The 23,559-nt window shown below is 37.1% G+C and overlaps 1 protein-coding gene across 2 annotated transcripts in view; it reads right to left on the minus strand.

Annotated features, from left to right (window-relative positions):
* LARS1 (leucyl-tRNA synthetase 1) overlaps window positions 1-23,559 on the minus strand; it is a 124,458-nt gene that overhangs the window by 50,290 nt on the left and 50,609 nt on the right. For both annotated transcript variants that reach the window (XM_053565939.1, XM_053565938.1), the window contains exons 20-29: window positions 23,026-23,238; window positions 21,417-21,474; window positions 18,577-18,640; window positions 10,818-11,001; window positions 8,825-8,915; window positions 7,608-7,748; window positions 6,599-6,739; window positions 6,222-6,332; window positions 3,270-3,380; window positions 1,338-1,442 (exon numbers count right to left, since the gene is read on the minus strand). In XM_053565939.1, the coding sequence (XP_053421914.1) occupies window positions 1,338-1,442; window positions 3,270-3,380; window positions 6,222-6,332; window positions 6,599-6,739; window positions 7,608-7,748; window positions 8,825-8,915; window positions 10,818-11,001; window positions 18,577-18,640; window positions 21,417-21,474; window positions 23,026-23,238 (1,219 nt within the window). The remainder of the gene's footprint in view (window positions 1-1,337; window positions 1,443-3,269; window positions 3,381-6,221; window positions 6,333-6,598; window positions 6,740-7,607; window positions 7,749-8,824; window positions 8,916-10,817; window positions 11,002-18,576; window positions 18,641-21,416; window positions 21,475-23,025; window positions 23,239-23,559) is intronic.

Below are 23,559 nucleotides of genomic sequence, written 5' to 3' on the forward strand. Positions count from 1 at the left end.
AAAGGGGATGAAAAGAAAACCTCAGATATGTGAAAGCTATGGGTACTATTCTATTCTTGGATTGGGTAGTAGATTTATAGATCTTTACTATTTATCAATTTTAAAAAGACAGAGCCAGGCACAGACCAATGATAATAAATCATCAACCACAGATTATAATTAACTCAATTCTGTCAATTTGAAGTCTGAAAAGGAAAGGGGAAAAGAAACAATACACAGTATTCCATAATGTGAGAGATACAGAAAGCATTTGGACATAATCTGGAGAAAATATCTAAATATTTACAATTAGTATTTTATATATAATTGAATAATTACAGATAAATTAGAGATAACTGATAAATGAAATACAATGATAAATCATTTTTTCTTCCTATGAATTTTTTTTTTTGAGACACTGTATCGCTTGTTATCCTCGGTAGAAAGCTGTGATAACAAGCTCACAGCAACCTCAAACTCTTGGACTCAAGCAATTCTCTTGCCTCAGCCTCCCAAGTAGCTGGGACGACATGCGCCCGCCACAACACCCAGCTATTTTTAGAGACGGGGTCTCATTCTAGCTCAGGCTGATCTCGAGCTCATGAGCTCAGGTGATCCACCTGCCTCAGACTCCCAAAGTGCTGGGATTACAGGCATGAGCCACTGTGCCCAGCCTTCCTGTAACTCTTATACCCGCCCATTCTCTTTCCCTCCAAAAATATTTTTGATTAATATAACTGGCAAAGAAAAAGTTTATAAAAAGGTTTCTTTTTTTTTGCAGTTTTTGGCCGGGGCTGGGTTTGAACCCGCCACCTCCAGCATATGGGGCCAACGCCTACTCCGTTTAGTCACAGGCGCCACCCTAAAAAGGTTTATTATACAGGTGGTGCCTGTAGCTCTGTGGGTAGGGTGCCAGCCACATGCACCGAGGCTGACGGGTTCAAGCCCAGCCCGGGCTGGCTAAAAAAAAACAATGACAACTACAACAAAAAAATAGCCGGGCATTGTGGCAGGCGCCCGTGGTCCCAGCTGCTTGGGAGGCTGAGTGAGGCAAGAGAATAGCTTAAATCCAAGAGTTTAAGGTTGCTATGAGCTGTGAAGCCACAGCACTCTACCAAGGGTGATATAATGAGACTCTGTCTCAAAAAAACAAATAAATAAATAAAAATAAAAATAAATTAGTCATATGTAATATAGGCATTTATATTATAAATTAGTCAGATGTAATATTATTAATTATAAATTAGTCACATATAAAGTTATATTACATATGACTTTATTATAAAATAAAAGAACTAGATTACAGCTATAGCTATAGTTTTAATCCAGTTAGTTATTATAATCCCCGGTCTTCTTACCTCAAGGGAATTTGTCAGGTAGACTATATTCTCCATAAGAACTGCCTGTTCATCAAATTCTAATTGCAAATCCAGAACACGAGGCCCCATCTTCTCCAGATTTTCCTAATAGCAATAATAGTATGGAAAAACAAATTCAAAGAGTATGTTGAAAAGAATGTATTTCCTCCAAAGCAATTATTCTTCTCGGTTGATAAAATCTTTAAATTTCAACAAAAGAAAGGCCTTGACTCATGGTTTCCTTTATCTATGTCTGCTTATTAATAAATTTATTAGTTTAGCATACTTATCATTTAAAGCATGATAAAAATAAGGCAGCACTGAAAATATTGGAAGGCACAAAGGGTTCAGATTTATAAAACAAATATTGTTTTATCATTGTTTATTTAAACTGATTTAATATGCAAGCCCAAAGAATTTACTCTGACAAAGAATCAAACAAATGTGTGAAAATATCCCTTCAGGGAACAAAACAAAAATTAGTTTTCTAAGATACCACCTTCTTACAGCTATTTCAGAGAATAATGAAGCAATAGCAATCGAACAAAAAAATGCCCAAAGATATTCCTACAAAGTTTAAAGAAAGAAAAGAAAAAAGTATGCTATATTGGGTACTTAGATAATCCTAGAGCATATAAAATAACATTTTTTATTCTGAATTTTCTTTTCTTTTTTTTTGAGACCTTCTCACTTTGTTGCCTTCAGTAGAGTGCTGTGACATCACAGCTCACAGCAACCTCAAACTCTTGGGCTTAAGCAATTCTCTTGCATCAGCCTCCCAAGTACCAAGTAGCTGGGACTACAGGCGCCCACCAAAATGCCCAGCTATTTTTTTGTTGCAGTTATCATTGTAGTTTTAGCTGGCCTGGGCCAGGTTCAAACCCGCCAGCCCCAGAGGTATATGGCTGGTGCCCTACCCACTGAGCCACGGGCACCACCCTATTCTTAATTTTCTGGAACATTAACTATTTCCTCCTCTAAATGTACTTTTAGATATCCAATACATATGCATAGGTATAGCTAACTCCTAGAACACATTATGCTTATATGAAAGTGACTTGACATTATTCCTGTTGCTCACTGTTTCAGTTTATCATCTAAGTTCTAATTTTTTTCTCCATGAAAAAGTGCTAGAAAGCCATTTTCTTGGGGTGCCCGTGGCTCAGTGGTTAGGGCACTGGCCACATACTCCAGGGCTGATGGGTTCGAACCTGGCCTGGGCCTGCTAAACAAAAAAAAAGACCAGGCATTGTGGTGGGCACCTATAGTCCTAGCTACTAGGGAGTCTGAGGCAAGGGAATCGCTTGAGCCCAAGAGTTTGAAGTTGCTGTGAGCTATGACTCCTCAGTACTCTATCAAGGGTGAAAAAGTGAGACTGTCTCACTTAAAAAAAAAAAAAGAAAAAAGAAAGCCATTTTCTTATTTTCAGCTGCATTAATCACCTTCAAAATTTACAAAACCACTAATTTGCCTGGTTAAATCACCATTATTATTTTAAAAATATATTAACCACTCAAACAGTCCGGCACTTGTTCTTCACATTTAAATGAGATCCTAAAGAAGCCAACTCTTGAATCTAGTATTATCATACATATGATTACTTTTCACATCAGTTTAACTGGATTCAAGTAGATTCTCAGTTCCAGTAACTCTAGGAAAAACACCCTGGTATAAGCCAGAAGAATATACTTCTCCCCCAAACTGAAAAGAAAGTCAGAACATGAAGAGAATAAATCAGTGCAGTGATTCTAAACCAATTTTTGTCCCAAAATACATATTTTCACATGCTTAGTAATTCCACAGGTAAACTCAAAATCTGATAGCTCATTTCTCACCAACATTGAGTGAAAAGTGCTATTTTAGCAGATTTCTAAGTTAATGCTATCTAACCATTACTCACGTGGTCACAGCTGCGTAAGGTCCACAGCTTACCTTAATCATGGCAACAAATGGCATAGCTTTCTTCATATATTTCTTCAATTCTGGCAAACTGCCTAGTTCAGCAGCAATAGTTTTGTTATCAGGCAATATCCCATTGTTGGCCTAAAAAAAGGAAGTGGGGAGAGGAATGTAGAGAAAAATACTTTTAAAGTAAGGCAGAATAGTAGATGTATCTTTAGGAAGAAGAAACAAAATGGTGGCCTCTATCAGTCTGTTTTGGTTTTGGGGGTTTTTTTGAGACAGAGTCTCACTTTGTCACCCTCGGTAGAGTGCTGTGGCATCACAACTCACAGCAACCTCAAACTCTTGGGCTTAAGCGATTCTCTTGCCTCAGCCTCCCGAGTAGCTGGGACTACAGGCGCCTGCCACATCGCCCAGCTTTTTTGTTGTTGTTGTTGCAGTTGTCATTGCTGTTTTAGCTGGCAGGGCCGAGTTCGAACCCGCCACCCTCGGTATATGAGGCTGGTACCCTACCCACTGAGCCACAGGCACCACCCCATCAGTCTGTTTTCTAACAGAGGAAAAATGTCCAGTCCCTAGCATCATAAGGAAGTGAAAGCTGAATGAGCAATACAGAACACTATTCCCTCTAAATTCACAGGATACATGCTTTTTAGCTTTAAAGAGAAAAAAAAGTGATTTGTTCTGGGGATTTTATCTTTCCTTACAATAATAGCAACTCCAGGATTTTAACATTAGATTTTACTTGGTTAGAAACTAGCCTGGTCTTACAAAAATCTCGTCTGTCTTCAAACCTCTAATTGCATTTCATTAGTCATATTAAAATGAAAAGCTACACAACTATCATACAAGATTTATATAATGTCTACCTTGGAACACTCTTCTATAAATTATTACCACAAATGTGAAAAAAAGAATCCATAGTTAACTGACCTACTAAAATCATATAATTTCTATCCATTCAAAAATAAATGCCTATATTATATATGACTAATATGTGCATAGTCCAAAATAGGATGAATAGATTAATATTTACTTCTGTAAACAACCACCTGCCTCAGGTGAATAGATAAGAAATAAATGACATGGCATTTTTAGAGTTTTAAGTGATTTAGATTTATTTTCTCCTTATTTTAAAAGCATAACACCAAAGCCAAGGGATGGGAATGAATCTAAATGAAAAGTGATAGTAAGATTTCAAATAATCCATTTACTTTAATTCTAACCTATACTAAAGTATATGGGAAAAAAAATATTTCACTTGTCAATGTGTTTAAAAGAGTAAGACATGGGTGAGAAATATTCCTTTCCCTTATGTCAGGGAAAAAATGCATATTCAACATAAGAACACTTTTCTTGATTTTAAACTAACATTCTAATTCTTTTGGATGAAAACAAACAAAAATTTAAAAGTTGATAATGCCAAAAGATAACACTGTTTTAAAACAATACATCTATCTAGTCAACAAATATAAGAACAACTTTTGAAAAAATTAGAGGTGATGCAATGTTTAATATGTAAGGTGTTACATACTATATTTGGTTTTTCCACTGTTTCCTTGAAAGTGCTGGTGTCAATATATAATACACTGAGGTAAAATCCTATTTTTCTACCAACCAAAGTAGCTTTTTTCTTTGAGACAGTCTCACTTTGTCGCCCTCAGTAGGGTGCTATGGTTGTCACAGCTCACAGCAACCTCAAACTCTTGGGCTTAAGCTATTCTCCTGCCTCAGCCTCCCAAGTAGCTAGGACTACAGGCACCCGCCAAAAGGCCTGGCTATTTTTTTGTTGTTGTTGCTGCATTTGTCATTGTTGTTTAGCAGGCCCTGGCCAGTTTTGAACATGCCAGCCCCGGTGTATATGGCCAGCACCCTAACCACTAAGCACAGGTGCCAAGCCACCTTCTATTTTGTTTATACACAAGCAAAGGTGGATGAAGTTTTCCAAAAAATTAGATTCACAAAGAAAACAAAAAGAACTTACTCTACTCTTTCTATCAAATTTTACAAATGTAGGCTCAGCCCCTGTCGCTCAAGCAGCTAAGAAGCCAGCCACATACACCTGAGCTGGCGGGTTTGAATCCAGCCCAGGCCCACCAAACAACAATGACGACTGCAACCAAAAAATAGCCAGGTGTTGTGGCAGGCGCCTGTAGTCCCAGCTACTTGGGAAGCAGAGACAGGAGAATCTCTTGAGCCTAGGAGTTGGAGGTTGCTGTGAGCTGTGATGCCACAGCACTCTACCCAGGGTGACAGCTTAATGCTGTGTCTCAAAAAAAAAAAAAAAAAAATTTACAAATGTAAAAGAAGTTTTTGTCTCTTTTTAACTGTACCTTAATGTGTCTACCAATAACTATTCTAAAGCAAAAAAGCCAAAATTCCATAACACGTACTTTGTTTCCACATTTTGAAAGTTAAAGAAAACTGTTTTCTTCTTTGAAAAAAGTTAGAACTAAGTTTAAATAGTTTCCTTTAAATAGAACTGTCATTACCTAATAGAGCCAAAACATTATCAAACTGAATAACATTTTCTGTTAAAGTATTCAAGAACCCAGCTTCAATTTTTTCAAACACAATAAGGTTAAGATTTCATGAATCCCACTATTCAAAGCACAGCAAATTCAAAAGGTAAACTCTATCCTGTTATGAAACTCTAAAATGTTTCTTAATCTCAACTACACATATAAAACCCCTATTATCTTTTAATTATATGCAACTAGATATAATACATTTTTGTATGAAATTTCAGAAATGAGGAAAAAAGTTTTTCCTCAATGTCCATATATGAGCAGCTTTTCCCTCAGTGTCCATTTATGAGCCACCAATATTAACCAAGGACCCCACCCCCCCAACCCCCGCCTAGAGGAAATGAAACAAGGCTGCCTATCTTCCTTTCCCCAGATATCGCCAACATCCTAAAAACAAAAACAACATAAGCAATATACAACACCACAGGAAGAAAAGATCTACTGAGAGCATCACCTCAAAGTGGTTACGTAAAATTGACAGGGTGGTATGCTGCCACAGTGGATAGTTCTTTGCCACATAGATAGTGCAATGTGAGGGCTTCTGAGGCAGATAGTTGTCAATCTTCTACATGGTAAAAGAAAAGGAGAAAAAAAGAAAAGGGAAAAACATTTCATTGCTTGTATGTATATGTAAATCAAAGATGAGAAGAACCCTTCCCCAATATATACCACCACTGCCTCTAACACTGAAAAATACATATACTATACAACTATAACTATATTAGTAGCAAATTTGGCATCATACATTTTAATGAAAGTCTTTTTTAGAATTTTCATTACTGTTAAATGTTGACCAATAACTTCTAAGGAATATTTTTTAAATGACCTTACCTTCCCTTTAGCTGGCATCATGTAGTTCTTGAGTCGTAGTCTTAGGTCATGTGCTACCTCCATGAGATACTGTGAGGAACGTATCAAGGCTTCATCCACAGGACCTGCCACAGGCCATGAAGCATGCATAACTGAATCAGTCTTTTAAAAAAACAAAAACAAAAAAAGGTTCAGTGAGACTAGACAATACAACTATTTTATGATTCTTGATTACAGTTTCATACCAAGGCTACCATCTGTAACTGTGTGCTCAAAGTTCAAATCTGACTACACATAGCCACTTCCACAGCCCTTGATCTAATGTTCCCTAGAATTCAAGCTGTGAAGTCTGACTCTACATTCTTAATTAGCATCCATTTGTACAAGCATATTAATACCCACACACATATGCTCACTTTCAAAGAAAATTATGTAATGCTAATTTGCCTAAATTTAATCATTATTATATAAACTATGCATACTCTCAGTTTTTATCCTGTTAATACATTCAATATTGAAAGTATGGCTATTTGGTATACAGATCATAAGCATATTTCTGCATTGTTCACGCATTCAAAAATACAAAAGAGCCTGACTAATAAGGTTGGAGAGGAGTTATTAAACCAGCCAATCTATTTATCTGCTAGTCTGGGAGAAATAATTGAATTTATCTTCACAGTAAGAATGCTAATATATTTCTGAATATAAAGTCCTATATATGCCTGAAGTTTTATATATAATAATATTTATGCAAATATACACCTCTACCTCTGTTTATAAGCGACTCTTAACAGTTGCTTTTATCTTTTCCATACTTTCACCTTTTTAAAATAAATACATCATGTATATATAAATAAAGGAACATATATGATATGTCCATCTAAACAGGAGATAGCTCGGGTTAACTTGTAACGATGATGACGAATCCAACATTTTTCTCGAAATGTTTTCAGCCTTCTTCTCTTAAGTAACAATATCACAACGCAGACAAAATCAACACAACTCATAACACTTTGTATGTGTGAAGTACCTTTCCCAGGAGTGTCCAAATATGCTCACACAAATGTGGACAGAATGGAGTCAAGAGAAGTGTCTGCACTTCAATAAACCGGAACACAAGTTCTCTGTGCATCCCTTCTATGGCCAATTCACGGTACTTATCTTTCGCCGCCTATAAAATTTGAAATTATTTACCATTTCCCTCACCTTCTTTAAAATAAAAATGAAAAGAAAAGATTTCAGTATGTTGGTTTCAATGCATTGTTAAGTGTTTAACCTTTTAAAGTTTCACAATGAATTACTGTGGAATTTTACTTATTTTTAAGAATTCGCAAGTATTTACCTTTGTTCAAGGGATATTCCAGTTTTATGTTAATGATTCTCAAGAATAAAAATTTTTTAAAAGACATTTTGAGACATAAAAGTCGAACAATTCTAACTATGTACTAGGGTGAATGTCTGAGCAGCGTAAGAAAAATATTAAATATTGCTATAAAATATAACACATTGCTATGCTCAGCATTTATCCTTATTTAACCACATCTCTGAAAACCCAGTCATATAAATCCCAATGTGATTTTTCACAAAGCTGATTGAGTAAAGCTACATTTTTACTTTAAGCCAGGCATCCTCAAACTTTTTAAACAGGGGGCCAATTCACTGTCCCCTCAGACCGTTGGAGGGCCGGACTATAGTTTAAAAAAAAAAAACTATGAACAAATTCCTATGCACACTGCACATATCTTATTTTGAGTACAAAACAAAACAGGAACAAATACAATTCACACCGCTTCATGTGGCCCGCCAGCCGCAGGTTGAGGACGCCTGCTTTAAGCACTTAAAATAATAAACTTGAGGAAATACTGACATCTTGTGGAAAACTTCAGAAAACATTTGCTTTCAAACTAATAGCAATTAATTACGATTTTGCCTTTGTTTTTATCAATTTTAAAATGTTTTCCTGGAAAGTATGACTGAATTTTAGATTTAACCTTCTTTACAGTAATGCTCAGAGCTTAACTAGGAGCAGAAATATTTATAGTAAATGGATACCATAGGAAAGAATACCAAAGAAAACTATTTAAAACCACAATTTAATGAAGAATTTTAAAGTTTTTTGGCAGAATTTTCACAACTGACACTTTAGACAAATAATTATGATACAGCAAGAAGAAAAAGTGAGGAAATACATCATACTGACACTAGCATGCTTTATATTTACCCAAAGAATTAATATTAATAGCCTACCTGAAACTCAAAAAATCCTGTTTTCAAAGCTTCTTTAAACATCATCTTTTCATAATTTTGATCTGTTTTCATAATTCCTGCATTCATTTCACTATTGAACAGGGAAAAAATTAATGAGCTTAAAGGAAATTACACATAAGTATAAAAAGCTGCTGCATATATTACTAAGCAGTAAAATCAGAACAATGTCTGAAATATTCACACCAACGTGTTTGTGCTTAAACCTGATGACTGGAGTTTCTCAGTTGTCTGTCCATCCCTAAGTGTAACTCATCAGACTAGGCTTAAGACTTCTGTTTATGGGCGGTGCCTGTGGCTCAGTGGGCAGGGTGCCAGCCACATATACTGAGGATGGTGGGTTCAAACGTGGCCCTGGCCAAACTGCAATAAAAACATAGCCGGGCCTTGTGGCAGGTGCGTGTAGTCCCAGCTACTTGGGAGGCTAAGGCAAGGGAATCGCCTAAGCCCAGGAGTTGAAGGTTGCTGTGAGCTGTGTGACGTCACCGCACTCTATGATGGGCGATAAAGTGAAACTTTGCCTCTACGAAAAAAAAAAAAAGACTTCTGTTTATGGTAACACAGTAAATGATAATTGCTGAAAAATTCCTTGATGGAAACTTTGTTATAAAGCCCAAAATATAATATAAAATAAGCTTAACTAAGGTTGTAGCCAGGTTTTAATTGTTGGATTTTAACTAACTAATACTGGATATTAAGGGGAAAAAATTCTTGTACCACCTCAGGCCCTTCTTAATCTGACCTAATCTGGCCCCAGCATGTTTTGTCTCCAACCTTTACCTTTCAAATACTGGACTTCAAGTAAATTTCATACTCTTTTTATGGCTTTTGCACACTTTTTTCTCTCCTTGCAAAAATCCTGTTTATTTTTCAAGATAGCCAGAATTCACAAGATATTTCTTGAATTTTCTTTATCCTTATTATCATACTTATAATTGACTAGATGTTTATTTTTCTTGCTAGATGACAAGGAAGTATCATGTCTTAGTTCATCTTTATAACACCAATGCTTAGGATGGCTCCTGACACAATGAAGTTAATTAATTTCTTTTGAAAGGAAGAAAAAAAAAAAAGACATGCCTCCTTTTCTTTTAATCTACTTTTCCTTTAATCATTCTGCCCCACTCTAAAGCAGGACAGCATGATAAAATGGTTATGAGAACAGGCTTTGGAGAAGAAATAAGTTCATAACCCAAGTTTACAATTACTAACTTTGAGGCAATTAAAGAAAACAATTTTTCTAGGCCTCAGTTTATTTGTAAAATGGAGCTCGTTGGCCAAGAGTGGTGGCTCATGCCTGTAATCCCAGGGATTTGAGAGGCTCAGGCAAGAGGATCCCTTGAAACCAGGAATTTAATTAAGATCAGCCTGGGCAATAAAGCAATACCACATCTCTATGAAAAAACCTTTTAAAAAGTTAGCTGCGTGTGGTGGCAGATGCCTGTAGTCTCAGCTATTTGGGAGAATCACTTGAGAGCCTAGGAGTTTGAAGTTACAGTGAGATATGATAGTGCAACTACACTCCAGCCTGGGCAACAGAGCAAGATGCTCTTAATTAATAATTAAGCTAATAATATCTTTAACATCTAAGGCTGCTTTGGGGCGAAAATCAGCAAATACAAGCAAAATATTTAGCCAAGTGCCCAGCACAAAAAAAGCCTTTAATAAATAGTAGCTATTACTACCCTGTTTCCCCGAAAATAAGACAGTGTCTTATTTTAAGGTGTGCTCCCAAAGATGCACTAGGTCTTATTTTGAGGGGACGTCTTATCTTTCCTGTAAGTAGGTCTTATTTTCGGAGGATGTCTTATTTTCGGGGAAACGGGTTATCATCTAATCTATTTTAGGAAAAAAGAAAACTTAAAATTCACGATCATACTAATGTACACAGCTATGGTTTAATAAAAATAAAAAAAAAAATTCACCAAAGACTAAGCAACTCTACAATACAAAGTGGTTGGGATCCATAGATTACCTGGTAAAAACTCGATCATTGAAAGTGTTGGCAGGACCACTTCTTAGGCTGTCCCGGTTGGCAAGCATCTCTTTCACCCATTCTACCCAGGTGTACAGACGAAGAATACCTGCATCTGCCATGGCTTCCACAAAGTTGGCATCTTCAACAGTGTCACCAGCATCAGCAAAAGCCAAGCGCATTCCTGGAAGAGGAAAAAAAATCAATCGATGAATTAAAAATATGGCCACTAAGTATCAACTATGGGTCCAGTAGACTACTATGGGTCCAGTAGACTACACTGCAAAGCTCACAGAATAAATTTTAAAATAACAGATGTTTTAAAGGACTATTCTAGATTAACAATGAAAATAAAATCACCAGAAGTAGGATCCCTAACTATGATGTTAAAATATTTGAATCGCCTTGGGTGGCACCCGTGGCTCAAAGGGGTAGGGCGCCAGCCCCATATGCCGGAGGTGGTGGGTTCAAACCCATCCCCGGCCAAAAACTGCAAAAAAAAAAATTTTTTTGAACGACCCATACCAATTTTCATGCACTTAGCATGACATGTGCTTCTTCTTACTAACATTGAGTTAAAGAGATAAAGTCGTCTTTAATGAGGCAGAGGAAAAAATGTTAAGCTGGGAATATATACACATTTCTTTGTGGTTTCTCTATCAACATCTCAGCCTCATTAAGAGGTAACAAAATATTATGATTTTTAATACATGAGAACACAAGCTGGTACCTTATGTATATAAATGCACACTCCTAAACTAGGTTCTTATAAGTTTTCCACTAATAAAACTTTACTTTCTTTCTTTTTTTTTTTTGAGACAGAGCCTCAAGCTGGCGCCCTGGGTAGAGTGCTGTAGCATCACAGCTCACAGCAACCTCCAACTTCCAGGCTCAAGCAATTCTCCTGCCTCCACCTCCCAAGTAGATGGGACTACAGGCGTCCGCCACAACGCCCAGCTATTTTTTTGGCTGCAGCCATCATTGTTGTTTGGCGAACCTGGGCTAGATTTGAACCCACCAGCTCAGGTGTTTGCAGCTGTTTTAGCCGCTTGAGCCACAGATGCCGAGCTAAACCTTTACTTTTTAAATTCTCATCTCTTAGTAGTACCAAAATCTTCCTTTCTAAAATACTGGAAAAAACCTAAATGTCTATCAATAAGAGCCTAATTAAAAAAACTATAGGACTGCTCGGGAGGCTGAGGCAAGAGAATCACGTAAGCCCAAGAGTTAGAGGTTGCTGTGAGCCGTGTGACGCCACAGCACTCTACCTGAGGGCGGTACGGTGAGACTCTGTCTCTACAAAAAAAAACTATAGGATATCCCCATAATGGTGCACTATATTGCTTTTTTTTTAAGTGAGTAAGGGACTCGATTATAAGAAGGACTTTATCTAACAAATAAAATCAGTGTAACCTAATTCTTTGTACCCTCAATGAATCTCAATCAATCGATCAATAAATAAATTAAATTAAAAATGAGTAAACTCATTATGTATCAATATGGACTGAACTCAAATATGAGCTGTTAAATGAAAAAGGCAAAGTACAGACCAGTATGTATAGTATGTTACCCTCTGTGTCTTGAAGGGGGAGTATGAGAACATGTAACATTAAATTATGAATGTGCACAAGAAAACTTCCCAGAAAAAAAATTAGGAATGCATTAAATACCTTTTTAGAATACACAAAAGTCAAAAATATGCTTTAGCTTTCGAAATAATTTTCTAGTTAAAGAAAGGTTACATAAAACAGTAAAGATAATAAATATATACCATTCGCCGGGCTTCCCTAATGTTAAAACGTTACACTGTATAACCATAATATCAAAACTAAGAAGTTAACATTAGTACAATACTATCAATCAAATTGTAGACCTCATACAAATTTTACCAGTGTTTCTTGTAACATCCTTTTTCTATTCCAGGATCGAATCCAGAATCCCCATGTAATATTTAATTGTTGTGCTCCCTTGGTCTTTTCAAATCTGTAACAATTCTCAATCTTTTCTTGTCTTTAATGATCTTGATACTTTTCATGACTGCGACTTAAGAGAACTGCTCTCAGTTTTGTCTGATGCTTTCTCACGAAGACTGAGGATATGAATGTTTGGCAAGAATACTACAAAAAAGATACTGTGGTCCTTCTTAGTGTATCATCAGGTAAGTACGTGACATTAATACGACTTATCACTGGTGATGTAAATCTTTGTTTGTTTTTTAAAGACAGAGCCTTATTATGTCGCCCTGGGTAGAGTGCCATGGCGTCACAGCTCACAGCAACCTCAAACTCTTGGGCTTAAGTGATTCTCTTGCCTCAGTCTCCCAGGTAGCTGGGACTATGGGTGCCCGCCACAACTCCTGGCTATTTTTTGTTGCAGTTGTCATTGTTTAGCGGGCCCAGGCTGGGTTCGAACCTGCCACCATCGGTAGATATGGCTGGTACTGCAACCACTGTGCTATGGGCACTGAGCCTAAATGTCATGTTCTAACAGAATGAATATATATTGTTCCATTTTGACATACAAAGAAATGAGCTCAATAATTAAAAGCCCTTATTGATATCACAAAGTCTACAAAATAGTCCATACTTATAAAAAGCAGTTTTTCAGTCTAATATAAAGATAACCTTAACCTTAACCTTTTTTTGTTGTTGTTGAGACAGAGTCTCTATCTCACCCCTGTAGAGTGCCATGGTGTCACAGCTCACAGAAATCTCCAACTCTTGGGCTTTAGCGATTCTCTTGCCTCAGCCTCCCAAGTATGGACAAAATAGTCATAGACAAAATAGTCCATACTTATAAAAAGCAGTTTTTCAGTCTAATGTAAAGATTACCTTAAATGAACTTTTTTTGTTGTTGTTGAGACACAGTCTCACTATCTCACCCTCAGTAGAGTGCCATGGCGTCACAGCTCACAGAAATCTCCAACTCCTGGGCTTTAGCGATTCTCTTGCCTCATCCTCCCAAGTAGCTGGGACTAAAGGCGACCACCACGACACCCAGCTATTTTTCTGTTGCAGTTGTCATCGTTGCTTAGCTGGCCCAGGCTGGGTTCAAACGCGTCAGCCTTGGTGTATGTAGCTGGTGCCGTAACCACTGTGCTAGGGGCACCAAGCCAGTGATGCTAATCTTGATCCCTTAGATAAGGTAGTGTCTGCCTATTTCTCCACTACAAAGTTATTATTTTTTCCCTTTCTGATTAATAAGTATCTTGGGAGAGATATTAATTCTAAGAATATACAAACATCCTGTTACTTCTGAAACTTTCACCCATTGACTTTATCAACAATTGGTGGATCCTGGCTGTAACAATTACAGTGTTTGCTCAATGGTGATTTTACATTTCACTCAGTATTTCTACATTTATTCATTGAAACTGAAAAGATAAATGTCCCTATTCCCTGTTGTTTTATTGATCCAGTTATTAATATACACATATATCAGAATAGACTAGTGGATATTAATTTTATTCACTGGGTTATAATACAATATCCTCATTATTAACTTTGTTGCTAAAATTGTTCCAACTTAGGCTATTAAGACCTCTTCAAGTTGCCTCCTGTGACTTTTCAACATGCCCCCATCCTTTTTTAATTATTTCCATATTTTTTGGCACCACAAAGTATTTCACGTTCATCTTGTATTTTCCCTACCCCAGACCTCAAACTAATCACTTCTCCTAGGAGTACTAGTTACTTTTATGGGAGAATGGTATTTAGAAACCAAGATCTGGATCCCAAGTGTATGTGTGTTTTATGACAGAGACTCATTCCATCACCCTCGGTAGAGTGTCATGGCATCAAAGTTCACAGCAACCTCAAACTCTTGGGCTCAAGAGATCCTCTTGCCTCAGCCTCCTGAGTAGCTGGGACTACAGGCATGTGCTACAACACCCAGCTGGTTTTTCTATTTTTTTGTTTTTGTTTTTTTTTTTATTGTTGGGGATTCATTGAGGGTACAATAAGCCAGGTTACACTGATTGCAATTGTTAGGTAAAGTCCCTCTTGCAATCATGTCTTGCCCCCATAAAATGTGACACACACCATGTTTTTTCTATATTTATTTATTTATTTATTTATTTATTTTGAGACAGAGCCCCAAGTTGTCGCCCTGGGTAGAGTGCCTTGGCATCACAGCTCACAGCAACCTCCAACTCCTGGGCTTAAGCGATTCTCTTGCCTCAGCCTCCCAAGTAGCTGGGACCACAGGTGCCCGCCACAATGCCCGACTATTTTATGGTTGTAGTTGTCATTGTTGTTTGGTGGGCCCGGGCTGGATTTGAACCCACCAGCTCTGTTGTATGTGGCTGGCGCCTTAGCCTCTTGAGTTACAGGCGCCGAGCCTGTTTTTTTTTCTATTTTTTCTGGTTTTTTTTCCCCAGTTTATGGCTGGGGCTGGGTTTGAACCCGCTACCTCCAGCATATGGGGCCGGCGCCCTACCCCTTTGAGCCACAGGTGCCGCCCTGGTTTTTCTATTTTTAATAGAGACAGGGTCTCGCTCTTGCTCATGCTGGTCTCAAACTCCTGAACTCAAGCAATCCACCCACCTCAACCTCCCAGAGTAGTAGGATTATAGGCTCACCCACCCAGCATGAATGCCAAATGTTTCATTGCTATTGGAGTATCACTGTTCCTAGGCCCTCTCAACAGATAGAAGTAAGAAAAAATATGTATGTATGCTAACCAATACATACATACCCATCTAAGTTTGTTTTTATTCAGGTTTTTTTTATTTGAGACAGAGCCTCAAGCTGTCACCCTGGGTAGAGTGCCGTGGCATCACAGCTCACAGCAACCTCCAACTACTGGGCTCAAGCGAATCTCTTGCCTTTGCCTCCCAAGTAGCTGGAACTGCAGGCGCCTGCCACAACGCCTGGCTATTTTTTGGTTGCAGCCATAATTGTTGTTTGGTGGGCCAGGGCTGGATTCGAACCTACCAGCTCAGGTGTATGTGGCTGGCGCCTTAGCCGCTTGAGCCACAGGCGCTGAGCCCTAAGTTTGTTTTTGTATCTATATACCTATACACAAAATAAAAATCTTAAGCTCATACTGATACCACAATTCCAATCCAACACCAAAGTTCATTCTAACATTCCTCCTTTATTTATTTATAGCGTCTTTTTCTGACAGTGAGCTCTCGGAGACAGAAGTTCTCATTATATACCATATATATATTTTCTTATTCAATCCTAAAATACACAAAGTAGTTTCACAATTGCTTGTATCTCTTGTAAGAAACAGACTTACTAACTATAGTATTTATACACATCTCTGTCTTTACCTTTAGTGTCTAATCAAAATACTGTTGTCTCAAAAAAAAAACAAACAAACTGTTATTCAAAGTTACTTAGGTTACTTCTTCCCAGTCCTTCAGTATGGCCATGCTTCGCTGTATGTATTATTCCATTCGGAGTCCCACCTATACATCATGGTTGATTTTAATTACACATTTAATATTTTCTACATGAAATATTACTTTGGTTCTAGGAATCAAAGCCATACAAAAAGTTTTAATAAGAAAAGTGTTGCTTGGCAGCAGCAACCTCAGTTCGAATCTGAGTCACAGCACCATAAAAGTAAAAAATAAAGAACAAAAGAAGTGTTGCCCCCTCCTAATGCTTACCTCCCAATTCCTTCTTCCTACAACCTTGCCCCCCACCAAGGGAGGGGGGGGCAACTAATCTCTCTAGTTTCTAGTTTATCATTCCAACACAGTCGTCCCTTAGTAGTATCTATGAGGAACTGGCCACAAATACCAAAATCCTCAAGATGCTTAAGTCCATATTTATATAAAATGGCATAGTAACTATACATAACCTATGCAGGTCCTCCCGTACACTTTAAGTCACCTCTTAATTACTGACAATACTTACATAAATAGTTGTTATGTTGTATTATTTAATAATGACAAGGAAAAAATCTGTACATGTTCAGTACAGAAGCAATTATCGTAGGCCTAATTACATTTTCAATTTACAGTTTATTCAAACCACAAAAACAGAACCTGAAGATATAGAGGACTCACTATACTTTTTTAAATTAACAAATATACATATTCTTATATCTGCTACTTTATTACACAAGGGTACATATATTATTCTTTTGCACAGTTTGGGATTTTACTTTGTTCTTATAAAAAGTATATCCTAGAAGTCACTCTCCATCAGTTCATAGAGATATTTCTCATTCTTGCTGCCTAGAGTACTCCATAAGGTGGCTACCATAGTTTATTTACTCACTCTCCTACACAAGGCATTTAGGTTCATTCCAATATTTTCCAAGTACAAACAACACAGCAGTAAATAACCCTATGCACACCTATGTTTTTGTATTGTTGGAGGTGTATCCTCGGGGCAAATCTCTAAAAGATTATTAAGCCAAAAAAGTAAGGTAAGTTTTGTGTGATAGTATCAAATTTGCCCCCAAGAGAGCTGTACCAATTTATACTCCCGTTAGCCATTATGAAAGGTTTGAAGAAAATAATAACTGTGTGTGAGAGAAAATGGGTAGCTAGGGAATAGGTATAAGAAGGGAGTATTTTCATTGCACATGCTTTTTAATACTTTCTAAATTTTGAACCATATGAATACATTACTTATTCGGAAGCAAATGATACTATAAATAATGTATTCTAAGAGACAGTCAGAAACAACTTAATACCAATTAAGAGAAACCAAGAACACAAACTGAGCCAGCCAAGATCAATAAAAAGAAATACCATAAAGAATAATGACTAGTTACATAAAAAATGAATGGTTCCTTCAAGATAGTGCATTTCTTCTGTTAACAAAGTAATAATAAAATGGAATAGTACTGAGGCCAGGCAAAAGAAATTTACTGAAAAATAAATGTTCCCAGGTTTAAGTTACCTATGGGAATACCAAATACAGAGGAAAAACCATGGAAAAACTTCCTACATAGTCAACATCTCTATAAAACCAGTCTTGAATCTTAGCAATTACAGTGAGTTTCATTTAAAAGAAGGCTCTAGACCAGACGCAGTGGCTTACACCTGTAATCCTACCACTATGGGAGGTCAAGGTGGGGGACTGCTTGAGCTCAGGAGTTCCAGACCAGCCTGAGCAAGAGAAAGATCCCATTGCTACTTTAAAATAAGTAGTAGTTCCAGAAGTGCCTGTAGTCCCACTTACTGGGGAGGCTGGGGCAAGAGAACTGCTCAAACCCAAGAGTTTGAGGTTGCTGTGAGCTGTAACATGACAGCCCTCTACTGAGGGCAACACAGTCAGACTCTGCCTCAAAAAAAAGAAAAAAAAGAGGGCAATGCCAGTGACTCAGTGAGTAGGGCGCCAGTCCCATATACCAAGGTAGCAGGTCTGAACCCCGCCCAGCCAAACTGCAACAAAAACAAACAACAAAAAAAAAATAGCCAGGCGTTGTGGCAGGCACCTGTAGTCCCAGCTACTTGGGAGGCAAAAGAATCGCCTAAGCCTGAGAGCTGGACACCACAGTACTCTACCAAGGGTGACAAAAGTGAGACTCTGTTTCTAAAAAAAGAAAAAGATTAAATTAAAAAAAAATAAAAAAGAAGACTTTAATTAACTTTAGCTCAAATTTATTCTTGAATATATCGTATCAGCAATTCTTGTCTTTCAAATATTACATTACTTGTCCGCAAAGAAAATATAAATATTTTAACATTTTGTTAAAAGAAAGAGAAAACAAAATGAAAACAATTTTAATTTGCCTTCTATAATCTGAGAAAGGACCCTATGCAACAGCAATAACAAAAAAGTATACTCACCATCAGCTGAAAATTTGTCAATAGCTTGAGTCAAAGTGAGGAAGTTGCCTGTGGATTTTGACATCTGAAACATAATGTTAATGAACAAGCATTAATAAGAATATATATAAGTAAATAGACCAAATCGGCTATATCGAATTAATTGGGCTGACCATGATCATATACAAAAAAAAGGAGGGCGGCACCTGTGGCTCAGTGAGTAGGGCACCAGCCCCATATACGGAGGGTAGTGGCTTCGAACCCAGCCCCGGCCAAACTGCAACAAAAAAATAGCCAGGCGTTATGGCAAGCACCTGTAATCCCAGCTACTCAGGAGGCTGAGGCAAGACAATCACTGAAGCCCAAGAGCTAGATGTTGCTGTGAGCTGTGACACCACAGCACTCTACCAAGGACGACAAAGTGAGACTCTGTCTCAAAATAAAATAAAATAAAATAAAAAGGAATTAGAAACATGGAAAGCAAAATATACTTTAATTTTAGAGAGGTAAAAACTGAATGAAGTTAAGTCAATAAAATGATTTGTTTGGGTCACTCAGCTATAGTGACAGAGGTAGGACAGGGTCTCCATTCTGTGATGCTCCAGTCAAATCCAACAGTAAAAACATACCCCTGGTAATCGGGTTAGATATGTGGAATGATTCCACTATAATCCTGGAATACTCCTGCTGGTTATATAAGGTAGAGATTTATAGCAATTAGAGTCATTCAGAAATGGCCAGCTCACAAGGTTGGAGTTAGTATTTTAGGAACCTTCTTATTATTAAGGCCATACTAACAGCCTAGGAATCTTTATTACTTTAAAATGTTTGTCATTAGCATAAATTTGTACATAGCAAAAAGAAGTGAGGATTATATCAATTTTCTACTACATGGCAATAAGCATCCTGTTCTAATAAAATTAGTATAATATAATGTTGAGACAGAACACAAATAAATGTGATGTTCATTTTTTGTGTGTGACAGAGTCTCACTATGTCACCCTTGGTAGAATGCCGTGGCATCACAGTTCACAGCAACCTCAAACTCTTGGGCTTAAGCGATTCTCTTGCCTCATCTCCCAAGTAGCTGGGACTACAAGTGCCCACCACAACTCCCGGCTATTTTTTGTTGCAATTATCATTGCTGTTTAGCTGGCCCGGGCTGGGTTCAAACCTGCCACCCTCCGTATATATGGCTGGTGCCATAACCATTGTGCTACGGGCACCGACCCTAAATGTCATGTTCTAACAGAATGAATATATATTGTTCCATTTTGACATACAAAGAAATGAGGCTCAATAATTAAAAGTCCTTATTGATATCATAAAGTCTATAAAATAGTCCATACTTATAAAATACAGTTTTTCAGTCTAATGTAAATCTTAAATGAACTTTTTTTTGAGACAGAGTCTCACTCTGTCGCCTTCAGTAGAGTAATGTGGCATCACAGCTCACAGCAACCTCCAACTCTTGGGCTTAAGCAATTCTCTTGCCTCAGCCACCCAAGTAGCTGGGACTACAGGCACCCACCACAATGCCCAGCTATGTTTTTACTGTTGTTGTAGTTGGCATTGTTGTTTAGCAGGCCTGGACTGGTTCGATCCACCAGCCCTGGTATATGTGGCCAGCACCCTAATCATTGAGCTACGGGCACCAAGCCTTAAATGAACTTTTAATTAACTCTCAATATTAGGGCACTGGCCAAATCTTATGTTACATACCACAGTTCCTATTATCTGCCATTTGTCTAAATCTGTAACTATTTCCATGATGATATAGATACTTAATAATCTGGCATGGCTATTCCACTGATTGCAGCAAAATTCACTGGTTGTAACAAATTCAATTTGTTACGATTTTTATCAATGAGAAATAAACACTGTAGTTTTATTTTTAAGTTGAGGAGGGGATGCCCTCTCTAATTTGCATAAAAGTGTCATACAGACGAGTTCTATCAAGTTTGCACAGCCTTCTGTTAAAGACACTGATTGATGAGATAAAAGTCCTATGTAGCCTATAAAAAATTCATACATGATATTAACCGTAACACTAGTGGTAGGGTGGTAGTATAGAATAGACTACTGTCTGAAAAGAAGCATTACCTAACATCTAGAAGTTCTACAAACTCTAAAATTCCATTACTCTGCTAATTTCGCAGCCAAAGTACAAAATAAACAATACCAAACCACTTTCTCAACTTAGTAAGAAAGATTTTCCGGGGTCATAATGCTAAGATCTTTACTATTTCTATCTCTGTCTCTGTCTCTCTTTTTGTCTGTCACACTACTTTATACCTCTTTTGCCACTCTAAATAAATATTAATAGGTAACTTTTTCCCATCTCTTCCCTCAATTAATACTATCTACTCTACTTACTCAATTTTAAAGATAAAAACTTAGTTTATACTATTAGTTCTAGACATTTTAATAGGTTTTCAACTCTAATTCATATCTTTATCTCTTATATTAATATATTTAAAGGCAACTTCTTAGATCTAAAAAGCCTTCTACAGAATCTTAAACTTTCAAGAGGCAGTGAGGGGCCAGGAGTGGTGGCTTATGCCTGTAATGCCAGCACTCTGGGAGGCTGAGACAGGTGGACTGCTTGAGCGCACAAGTCAGAGACCAGCCTAAGCCAGAGCGGAGACCTTGTCTCTAAAAATAGGTGGTGTAGTGGACACCTGTAGTCTCAGCTATGTGGGAGGCCGAGGCAAAAGAACTGCTTGAGCCCAAGCAATATTTCAGGTGCGTTGATCGTTTATACCAAATATATGCTGTGAGCTATGATGCCATAACACTCTACTGAGGGGGATAAAGTAAGACTTTGTCTCAAAAAAACAAAAAGAGGCATTGAGCTTTACCTTCTCTGAGTTAAGGAGGAGATGTCCATTTGCTCTCACAGCTACAGGCCACTTCTCACTTTATAGGTAAATGTTTAAAGACAGAAAATAAAAATTAAAGGTTATAGTTCAGGCTTAACAATTTAAGGTAAATGCTAATAGATTTATAGAAATTTGCTAAGACAAATGTATAAAAATATTTATTATAGTCCTGTTTCTAACAAGCAAAAAAAGGGAAAACAAGCCAAAGGCGTGGCTATATAAACTATGACACAGGCATCCAATGATATAACTATTTTTAAAATATAGGTGGGGCTATATCGATGGATATAAAAATAACAACGTGTTATTATGTGGAAAAAGCAAGAGAACAGTGTAAAAAATGTGGCATCTTATATAAATTTAAAAATAAATATAGTTCTTTGAGCTTTGGGAAAGGAAGTGGTGTGTGGACAGACAAGGATTAAAGTTCACTTTTAACTTTTTGCCTTTATGTAGTCTTTGAATTTAACTATGTACACGTCATTTATTCATTCTAGCAACGAGATCATGCGGGATCACAGTGGCTGAGAGAAGAGCTCTGGAGCCAGTCTCTCTGGGTTACATTCTGGTTCTTCCCTTTATTAGCTGGGTAGCTTTGAGCGAGTCATTTGACCTCTTTATGCCTCAGTAAGTTTCTTATCTGTAAAACATGGATATGACAGACCTTCCTTGAAAAGGCATAGTAAAAGATCAAGGAGTTACTAAAAGTGATTACAGCCTGGCATAAGGACTTGATGTTATTACTTATCGGTAATTTTTAAAAACCTAAAAAATATAAAAAACTTGGTACAAAGGGATGAAGACTCAGCTTATTACTAAAGGAAACTTCTGAGATAACCAATTTCTCTAAAAATACATTTTAAACAATAAATTCAAAAAACCTGAAAAAAAATATTTAAAAAAAGAAAGAAAAATAACTGGATGACAAGTAGTGCAAGAACCACAGATTTATTTTATCCCTCTACTTCAAAATCTTCCTTTTATTCTTGAAAAAAAAAATACAATCTCATTCTAAATACAAGTCACATAAGATTGTCTTACTTTTATGAAATAAAACTTGAACAGGTTGAGGGGGTTGTTTTCTCACCTACTTGAGGGACTAAAGAGAAAAGCAAAGACATGTCTGGATCAAGAGGGAAGAGAATGAAAGGGTTACTATGGAGCAGACACACAGTACTAAAAATGCCTCTGCTGGACCAAGATTCTAGTCAGAACATTGCTACCAATTAAGATTGGAACCTTGGGGCTCCCAGCTCTAAAAGGCAGATTTTTTTCCAATTCTAACATCCTAAGACCTGACTTAAATTGGTTTTATTCCTGCATCTAGGAAGTCAAATGAATTACTAGCAAACCATCAATGCACCTGAAATATGACATGCTTTGGTGGCCTGGATAGGGTAATAAGGATATCTGGATAAAGCAGATAGGAGGAGGGGGTGAGCTTTCTGCTTTAGTATACATGTTAAAAAAGAAAAAGAACATACTTGGTGAATCTAGTTATACTCTCCACGATAATTTCTTACTTGAGGCTACAAGATACCCATGTTGACAATCAATAAATCTAGTCCACATCTATTTTAGCATTCACCTTTGTTCCGGCCACATAGCCACATGATTATAAAGGTAATATGAAAGATGATTTGGAATAAGATCCTTGCCAGATGCTCGAAGATCCACAGGATACCAGAACTCAAACTCCCGCTTTAACTGATCTAATTTTTCCTTTGAGATTTGAGTATTGGGAAATGGAGCTTCTTTGAAGAAAACATAATCCCAAACTTCCTTGGTCATCTGTTGTGGTCTATATTAGAAATAAAACAAACTATTATTATATATATAATTTATTTGAAAGAATCAATACTTTCATCATGAATTAGGAATCTCTTTATGTACAAATGCAGAGTTAGAGTAGCAAATGCAGACTACAGGCTCCCATAAGAATAAAAAACAGATGATGGTAATAGGGGAGGGACTATTCATTAATTTTTCTTAATTCAATAGTAAAAAAGCAAAACCATCATAACAAAATTTTGCTAAATGAATTCTTATGAAAACTAAGTATAATAAAAGGAATATTTTAATATATAGGTCAAAAGATCACAACCACCACCCCCCTTTTTGA

Source organism: Nycticebus coucang, chromosome 17 (genome assembly GCF_027406575.1).
Source record: "Nycticebus coucang isolate mNycCou1 chromosome 17, mNycCou1.pri, whole genome shotgun sequence".
NCBI lineage: Eukaryota > Metazoa > Chordata > Mammalia > Primates > Lorisidae > Nycticebus > Nycticebus coucang.